Here is an 8,975-nt window from a genome sequence, read left to right as displayed (position 1 = left end):
TTTTTTTTTTTTTTTTTTTTTTTTTTTTTTTTTTTTTTGGTACTAGGGATTCAACCCAGAGATACACAATCACTGAGCGACATTCTCAGTCCTTTCTATTTTTTATTTTGAGACAGGGTCTCACTAAGTTGCAGAGGCTGTCTTGAACTTGCAATCCTCCTGCCTCAGCCTCCCTGAATTGCTGAGATTAGAAACCTGTGCCACCATGCCTGGCTGCCAATTTGATCTCTAGGACCCCTTTCTGAGCATATGGACACTAAATGAGTCAGTGACCAGGTGTTTTTGTGTGAGCTAGCTGCAAGAAAGCAGTGCTCAGGGTGCCCTACTTCATACTAATTCACGTTGGTCTTTTAGGTATTATTTTTATTTTTCATCCTATACTCTGCCTCAAGTTCTTTTTGGAATAAGATGAAGGGTAGAAGAATGGATGGAAGGTAGATAAATTAATGGATTGTTGAATACATAGATAGATGGATGGACAGACAAATGGACTGAAGCAATAAACTAGATCTTCTGCCCTACCCACCCGTGATTGATGCTCAGAGCAAATGCCAACCAGTGTACGTAGAGCTGCCAGCATGAGGTCAGTTTCTCCAGTGTCCAGCAGGCGTTGCAAGAGCTGAACCCCATTGCTCCGGAAGATCTTCTCAGCTCCAGCATCCTCTCGAGCCAGCACCACCAAGTTCTGAGAAGCCTGTGTCGACGGAAGCACATTATAAGAGCTGGGGATGTAGCTCAGTGGTAGAGCACTTCTCTAACATGCATGAGGCACTGGATTCATTCCCAGCACACACCACACACACACAAAGTACATTACAACACTGACACTGTATGTAGCATGGGACAGGTTAAGCAGAGGCACTGAGCTCTGGACCTCCCCACTTCCACTTAGTGGCTGAGTGACACTGGCCATAAATTTAACCTCTCTAAGCTTCCTTCTAGGTAGAGGGGAAACCCTGCTCTCAGAGTTGATGGTTAGAACAAATGTGGTCCTAAGTCTTCAGCAGAGCCTGAAAGGTAGGGACAGTGCCTCAGTTACCTCTGTATACCTAGCTCCTGGAAGAGGACTGGCCAACAAGTCACTCTTGAATACTGGTTCCCTTTTCTTGGTTCATACTATGATTCCAAGCCCTCAGAGCTACCATCTAGGACCCATGATTCAAACAGCAACATACATCAGACCAGGCCAGCAAAGGGGTTTCTGAGACCAACACCAGGGAAGAGATAGAGGACTATGAATGGGCAGATCCAGGAGTTCAGCCCCCATGGGCTCACTCAAGGCCCTATACCTTTTGCTTCTTCTCAGTCCCTTTTTCTTCTGGGTCCAACAGTATCTGAAACATCTGTTCCACTTTGGCATCTGTTGAGGACATGTATCGTACCTAGGACAAACGAGTAAAGCACAGAAGCAATCACTTCTCTTGGCCAGAGATATCACATTCCTTGCTGTTCTCTCCGTCTCCTCCAAGGCCTGGCTCCTGTTTCTGGGAGGCACAGTGAGGATGTCTGGGCTCAGGGCTAGCACCACGCTACCATGGGCAGGAAGAGACTTGCTGGGAAGCTCCTCCTAAATTTCCTGAAGTGATTTTCCTCTCTGAGCTAATTCTTGTTTGGGCAACAGGAACAGCACCAATGCTAAAGATAGTGCTCTTTGGAAGGGGAGGTATCCTATTAGCCACAAGGAAACCCACTGACAGTGGTGCCATCTATGTAGAGAACTCATGGCATACTCATCAAGGGAGCTGGAAGGTTGGAAGGCAGTTGCTGACACTTCTTTTAGCTCAGAATTCTCTTTTTGACAGTTTTTTTTTTTTTTTTTTTTTTAATCTGAACAAGCAAGACCATCCTAAGCCTACTTACCTACCCATCCCCAGGTGATTAGGCATCGATGATGGCACAAACCTAGTCCCCACTTCTCCTCTTGCATCCATGGCAGACATGACTAATCAAGCACAGCACATTCCCTTGCTAGGCCCAGGAAATATGCTTCCTAGTCCTTCTCTACATATAGGCAGCTGCTGCCATCCAAACAGACTTAGCAATGAGAGGAAAACTATTTGTTTTCCCAGGTCTCAACCTGTCAATAAAGTGTTTGCCATTGTATTATTTGCTTCTACTGTATATTTTAACAACACATTATCTGGTTAATTCAAACTTTGGTTAGAGTTCATGACAGTCTTTGAATTATTTTCCCTCAATTAATTTAAAAATATATGTAGTAGGGCTGGGGTTATGGCTCAGTGGTAGATCACTTGCCTAGCATGTGTGAGGCACTGGGTTCAATTCTCAGCACAACATAAAATAAATGAATAAAATAAAGGTATAAAAATTAGTTTTCATCAGCTGTATTTAAAAATATATAAATATATGTACCATGAAACAATATCTTTATTAAAAATATATTGACAGTCCAGGCACAATGGTAAACATCTGTAATCCCAGCAACTCAAGAGGCTGAGGGCCTCAAAAAAAAAAAAATTTGCCAAACAAACCACACAAAAAAGTATGGTGCCATTATTTTAACCCGCTTTTCCCTATCCACTGGCATGGCTGAGCATCATTCTATGCTCACTTGCCATCAGCAGCTCCTGTCCAGAGAACTGTGTCTATACCCTTGATTCAGACTACTTCATCATGGGGTCAATGCTCCAATCTCTCAAGTCTTTCACATACCTTCTCCTGAATCTGGCCCCCAATGCTCCGCAGGGCTTCCTGGAAGACTTTGTTCTTGGGTTCTAGGCTCACACATCTCTGCAGGTCAAGGACAGCTTGGTCCAGGCGGCCCAGTTTCTCTAGGGCTTGGCTCCTCCGGTAAAGTGCTTTGACATCCCCACCGTCCTTTTCAATGGCTGAGCACAAACAGGAGCTCTGTCAGCACCCATGAGGCCACCGTCTCCAGGCAAGAGCAGGAGGGAAATATCTCCAGGGCCAGAGGAAGGTGGGGGGATGCGTGGGTACTTCAGCCTCAGAAAAGGTGAGGGTAGCTGTGGAAAAGGAAATGCCCAAGGGAGTGGGAAAGAAAGAAGGCAGATGTGTTTCAGGGTCCAAAGGAGAAGAAAGTAGATAGATAGTGCAGTGCTCCCAGAGTCCTTGCCCACCAAAGAAGCCCCACAGCTCCACGTGAGGGCCCATATTCCCTTACCTTTAGATGCCTCCGTTTCTGCTTTATCATAATCTTCCTGTAGAAAAAAAGATCAGAAGCCTGAGAAGATGGTCATCTCCCTTTCCAGGCACTAAAGGGACAGAAGAGATACACTTGTTTTCCAGAGTCACCCGATCCCCCAACACCCTGAGGCCCGAAGACATCTGGCAATCATAGCTGGGAAAATCGAATGCCCAGATCAAGCCCAAGCAGCAGCAAAGATGGGCCAAATAGGGACCCACGCAGGCCAGGGAAAGAGCGGCAAGCTTCCCTCACCAGCTTGAGGTGACAAGCAGCCAGATTCCGGTGCAGAATGGCCTGGTCCTGAGGCGTCGCGCCCAGACCTAGGGCCTGGGTATAGGCCGATAAGGCGCCCTCGTAGTCTCCGCATTTGAACAGCTCGTTGCCCTCTTTGCGCAGCTGCTCCACTGAGCTGGCCTGTGGAGAATGGGATGGAAACGTCGGGGAGGCAGCTCAGGGAAGAACAAGGGAGCTAGGAGAGGGGAGCAGGGGTCGGGAGCGGGTCCAATCGAGGGCTAAGAATGGGAAAGGAGGCCAGGAGATACCCAGGGTAACTGTGAAGGAGAGATGACACGGAAGGATGACTACGCACCCCGGGGACGACGGGTCGGGGTTCAGGGGTCCCTGGACCACTCACAGTCATCACGGAGCCGAAGTCCCGGGCCCGCGCAGGCGCAGTCTCTGGGGCGGAGGTGGCCCTGGGCTCTGGAAGCTGCCAGTGGCTGACGCGCCCCAGCTCTGAGTCAGAGGCGGCGTGAGAGAGGGGCGGGCCAAGGAGAGCGCGACCCAGCAGGGGCGGGGCGCTGGGGAGGAGGTTCCGCCCCTCTAGCACGCGCACCTAGTTTGTGAGCTCCGGGACCTGCAGGGGGCGCGCAGCGGAGGAGCCAGTGGGGGACCTGCGGCGGCTACAGCTCCGGCCAGCGCCCCGGCCCCGACCGCTGCAGAAGTGCAGGAGGTCTGCGGTCATCAGGGCCACGATCAGTAGGCTGTAGAGGCCCAGGGCTAGGAAAGCACCCGGGCCCCTGTGGGAGAGGGGAGACTATCAGGATAGTGGCGACCGTGTGTTACAGACCCCTGCGAGTCTGGAGAAAGCGCAGACCCCTCTCCCTGAATAAATTTGCACACGCACATATTTTGCAAAGGAACATTTTGGAGTTCACAGATACCTAAAGCCACCCATGGGCAGATTCAGAATTAAAACCTTCTACTACAATGTGTGTAACACACGGATTAGAGCACACATTCTTTCCGCTTACACATTGCCCCCAGCCCCCTCCACTTCACAGCACAAGCTAATGGCTTCCGGTTGCCCGCTTTCACCGCCCCCTAAACATTTCCTTCACAGTTGTTTGTAATTATGATTTACGTGATTTTCGGTTTGCCGTCTGGCCCTCTACTGGTCTGCAAGTCACAAGTCTCCCACCCCAGAATTTAAGGAACAAACTCCCAGGCACTGGAACACCGTGTTCCAAAGGCTCTGGGGCTGGAGTTCTCACCTAAGGATGGGTGGCGGAGGAAGAGCAGACAGGTTGACTTGGTATAGGGCCTCAAATTCATCCCGGGTACAGCAGTAGCCCCCTGCAGCCTGCAGGTGACAGCAGTAGGCTTCCTCGGGAGTATCAGAGAGCCGGGGACAGAAGAAACCAGAGTAGTGGCGGCCATCAGCATCCTGGGTGGTCTGGCACAAGTTGGGATGGTAAGCCAATGCTGAAGAGACAGACAAGGGGTCTGGAGACAAGAAGGAGAAGTCTGTCCAAACCCTATTCCACAATTCCCAGAAAGTAAAAGCGATCATCCCCTACCAAAATAGAAGGTCCCTTCTTCCCCTCCTCACCAACTCCCCAAATAACTCATACCACCTGCAGGGAATGAAAGAGTGCTGTACCTGAGAGAGATGTGGGCTGGGCAAAGGTCATCCAACTGAAGAGCAGTAGCAGCCCCACTGACAGGCCTGTCATCAAGGGGCCTGGCCTCCTTTTTTGGAAGCCCATGAGAAGTCACCTCCACCTCAGCCTTGATTCTAGGAACCCCATCATCTTTCTATCTAAGCCATGACTGCAGAAAACAAGGAATTAAAAATCAAAGGGATGGAGATGTAGCTCAGAAGTAGAGTGCTTGCCTAGCATAAACAAGGCCCTGGGTTCAATCCTCAGTACCATAAAAATTTTAAAAAGGCATTGGCTTGGGACCATAAGTGGACACATGCCTATAATCCCAGTTACTTGAGAGGTTGGGGCAAGGAGGATAGAAAGTTCAAGGTCAACTTGGGCAACTTAGCAAGACCCTATCTCAAAATTTAAAACCAACAGAAAGAAAGGCCTGGGGATATAGCTCAGTGATAGAGCACTTGTCTAGCATGAGTGAGTCCCTGAGTTCAATCCCTAGTACTGAAAAAATAAATACATACATACATACAAAAGCACCGACACCCTTAGGCACCATTAACACAAACCTGAAGCTCTTCTACTACAGGCTTCTAGAGAGATGAAAGCCACTCAGTTTTTATCTCCTGCTGGAAAAAGGCCTGTACTTTTAAACTACCTAAGGTTTTCTGAGCAAAAGGGGAAAAGGCTCAGAGGAATAGAGGAGGGACTAATGGATGAGACCAAAGATAAGCCATTGGCCTGAAAAATAGACAAGTATTTAGAGACAAATATATCGCTATCTACCTACTCTTCAACTTCGAGGCTGCCATGGAAGCCCTGGGAATTCTGACGGTTCCATTTCAGGACCTCTGTTTTCAGTTTATGGAGCTTCCCTCCCTAACCACCGCAACGTGGCAACCACCAAATCTAGCTGTAAACCAAGGGTGAGTCTCTTCATTAACTTTCCTCCTGAGCCTCATCTCCCCCAGTTACCAGCCAAAACACAAAAACTACCTGTTTGATTGGAGTATACTTAGCAACAGGCCAATTCCAACTCACAGGAAAGCCAGCTGGGGCATCTCCAGGTCTCTATGACCCCTCATACCTCATAGCTGCCAGGTAATTCCCTAAGACAGGGAATTTCTCCAGAAGACCCAAGTCACCAGCCAGCAGAGTTAATTAAGTGTTATCACAGAACCTATCTAGGCTAGACAACATCATGCTCCAAAAACAACAGGGACAAGACTCAGCACCCCAGAGGCCCACAGCAGTTACCTAGAGACCAAAGCAGGGGCCCGATGGAACAAGAAAGCAACTCAAATTTTACCTGAACACTGAAAACAAAAACAGTCCTGTGGAAACACTACTGCTGACTGGAAGTCTAAATTTGAAACATTTAGGCAGGGCTCCCAGTTTAGGATCCAATTTTCCAGAAGGTCAGGCCCTAGGGTCTCTTAGGCCCAAAGGTGGAGCTGGTCGCCCATAGTAACAGGACCCACATCCTCAGGGAAAACTTTATGGAGCCCTTTGAAAATGTTTCAGAGCACTTACAGGTTAAAGATTGCCTTTAACTCTTGGTAGAAGCTGTCTCTGACTCTGAGACTAGTTGAATTGTTCCTTCTCTATGGACCCTGTATAGTCTCCTATGCCTTTGAGTACTGGACTTAGCACACTGTGAGGCCACTGCCTTATTTCCAGTTTGCCCTCCCACCTCTCTCCACAGATTATGGGCTCCCAAAGAACCAGACTATGTTTTTCTTTATTTTCTTTCTTTATTTTTATGTGCCGCTGAGGATGGAACCCAGTGCCTCACACGTGCTAGGGAAGCGCTCTACCACTGAGTTACAAACCAGCCCCCAGACTGTTGTCCTTCTTGAACCCTCACTGAAGCACACTGAATAAGGACTGTGATGCTGAATGAAGCTCTCCATACCAGTCTTTCTCTGTGCCATAATTTCAGTTCCAAGAGGAACCAGTCTGTGGCAGCTTGTTAGAATCAGAGCCTCTCCAATCCCTGGGCCTCCGAGGCGCAAGGAGGCGCTGTAAACGCTCCAATCCAACTCCCCCTGACACAGTCCCCAGCGCCATCCGCGCGATGGGCTCTGAAGCAGCGCAGCTGCTGGAGGCTGCAGACTTCGCGGCTCGGAAGCATAAACAGCAGCGTCGGAAGGATCCAGAAGGGACCCCCTACATCAACCACCCCATCGGTGGGCGCGCCGATCCGGAAGCACCCCTAGCGGCGCCTGGGGGTGGGGGTGGGTACTGTGAAGGGCGTGCACCTCATTGAGCACCTACTTTATCCCAAGCTTTGTGTCAGACACTGTTTGTGCGGTATGATTTAAGCCTCACAAGAACCCGGGGCAGCAGGCATGATTATTCCCTTGGTTCGGTGAACACCCCAAGAGAATAAGGGACTCGCTCAAGGTCACTCAGCTAGTGAAGGGCTACATCTGCCTCCAAAACAGTGAGGCTGTCTCCGATCTTAATTCCTGCTTTGCCCTGCCAGGTGTGGCTCGTATCCTGACCCATGAGGCGGGAATCACTGACATTGTGGTCTTACAGGTAACTTTACCCCCTCTCTGCCAGGAGGTCAGGGTGGGGATCAGAGGTCCCTTTCAGCAATGGGCACCCCTTGGTTGACATCACAGGACTGAAAGGGAGCCTGTCCCCAGGCGGCCTTGCTTCATGACACAGTGGAAGACACAGACACTACCCTGGATGAGGTGGAGATGCACTTTGGGGCACAGGTGCGGCGCTTGGTGGAGGAGGTAACAGATGACAAGTCTCTGCCCAAGTTGGAGAGAAAGCGGCAACAGGTGGAGCAGGCACCTCACAGCAGCCCAGGGGCCAAACTGGTGAAACTGGCAGACAAGCTGTACAATCTGAGGGACCTGAATCGCTGCACCCCTGAGGGTATGTTTCCCCACTGGTTCTGAGGGAACATGAAGAGATGTCCCCCTTCAAAAATCACAAGTTAGTCATATCAGTCCGGGGGGGGGGGGGGCGTCTAGGCATTCTCAATTCCCCAAACTAATCCTACTAGAATAGTCTTCTTTCATAAGGTGAAAATACAATAGCTGGGCCAAGAGGAAGTTTTCAAGACAAATCATTCCGTCAGGAATTCATCTCATGGCCCTATACCAAGCCCTCCAATCAGTAGGCAAAAGGCAATGTTGTCCTTGGCATTACACTAGCAGGTTTCTGTCCACTCTTATGCAGGATGGTCAGAACATCGCGTCCAGGAATACTTCGAGTGGGCAGCACAGGTGGTGAAAGGGCTTCAGGGAACAAACCAACAACTGGAAGAGGCTCTAAAACAGCTGTTCAAGGAGCGTGGGCTGACACTCTGAGCAGTGCTGGGAGCCATGGGTGCTACTGACTCCAGCCCTCCCATGCCAGACCGGATTCATACTTAAGTTTTTCAGTGCCTCCTGATCTCCCTCCATGCTTCACTCAGCCCAGATATTGAAGGTTAAAAATACTTGCTTTTTCTTACTCTGAAGGTTTCCCACCAACTAAACTGAGCCTGGAATGTGGGAAGCAGATGTACTCCCTCCATTTCTAACCCAGTCACTGCCCTCTCCTAAGTCCTGGGTCTGTTTACTATTTTGCATGGTGGGATCTCTAGCCCCTTAGAGACCTGTGCTTGTATAAACACTGGTTAGATGTCATCATGGAAAATAAAGCAAGTGGGGTAAAGTTTTAAGTTGCTCTCCTCCTTCCCCAGCCTCCTCAGTAGACACCGATATGTTGTAGGCTTGTCCTCCACAATGCAGGTTTCCAAAAATGTGTCCCCGGTGTCAGCTCCTTCTGATTGAGGGCTTCAACCCCTGGAGCCTGGCTTCCTTCTCACAGCTGGGCTGTGTCATTATAAGGGTCAGATTACGAGACAGACAGAAAGGGTCTTCATTAAAATAACTGGAAAGTAATACCAGCGCTTACTGGAA

The 8,975-nt window shown here is 49.5% G+C and overlaps 2 protein-coding genes across 10 annotated transcripts in view; one reads left to right on the top strand and one right to left on the bottom strand.

The window, feature by feature from the left end:
• Unc45a (unc-45 myosin chaperone A) overlaps positions 1–3,952 on the bottom strand; it is a 29,072-nt gene extending 25,120 nt beyond the window's left edge. For 2 of the 6 annotated variants that reach the window (XM_048790232.1, XM_015493047.2), the window contains exons 1-6: positions 3,801–3,952; positions 3,419–3,580; positions 3,143–3,179; positions 2,674–2,849; positions 1,290–1,382; positions 527–694 (exon numbers count right to left, since the gene is read on the bottom strand). In XM_048790232.1, the coding sequence (XP_048646189.1) occupies positions 527–694; positions 1,290–1,382; positions 2,674–2,849; positions 3,143–3,179; positions 3,419–3,580; positions 3,801–3,806 (642 nt within the window). In that variant the 5' untranslated portion in view covers positions 3,807–3,952. Of the gene's footprint in view, positions 1–526; positions 695–1,289; positions 1,383–2,673; positions 2,850–3,142; positions 3,234–3,418; positions 3,581–3,755 lie in introns of those variants that run through there. The other 4 variants (XM_048790234.1, XM_015493046.2, XM_048790231.1 and 1 more) reach the window with 3 other exon arrangements.
• Positions 3,953–7,079: 3,127 nt separating this feature from the next.
• Hddc3 (HD domain containing 3) lies at positions 7,080–8,734 on the top strand. Of its 4 annotated transcripts, none has more exons than XM_015493045.2 (4): positions 7,080–7,235; positions 7,535–7,590; positions 7,776–7,941; positions 8,248–8,734. In XM_015493045.2, the coding sequence occupies exons 1-4, from the start codon at positions 7,124–7,126 to the stop codon at positions 8,376–8,378; spliced, it is 465 nt and encodes a 154-aa protein (XP_015348531.1). In that variant the 5' UTR covers positions 7,080–7,123; the 3' UTR covers positions 8,379–8,734. The 4 variants fall into 4 exon arrangements, with proteins under 4 accessions (XP_015348531.1, XP_015348530.1, XP_048646186.1 ...); XM_015493044.2 differs by having other exon boundaries at positions 7,701–7,941; XM_048790229.1 differs by having other exon boundaries at positions 7,082–7,283.
• Positions 8,735–8,975: the final 241 nt, after the last annotated feature.

The sequence above is a fragment of the Marmota marmota genome, unplaced genomic scaffold (assembly GCF_001458135.2).
Source record: "Marmota marmota marmota unplaced genomic scaffold, marMar, whole genome shotgun sequence".
Classification (NCBI taxonomy): Eukaryota; Metazoa; Chordata; class Mammalia; order Rodentia; family Sciuridae; genus Marmota; species Marmota marmota.
Note: the sequence above shows the minus strand (reverse complement) of the source record. Positions and strands in the feature narration are given on the sequence as shown.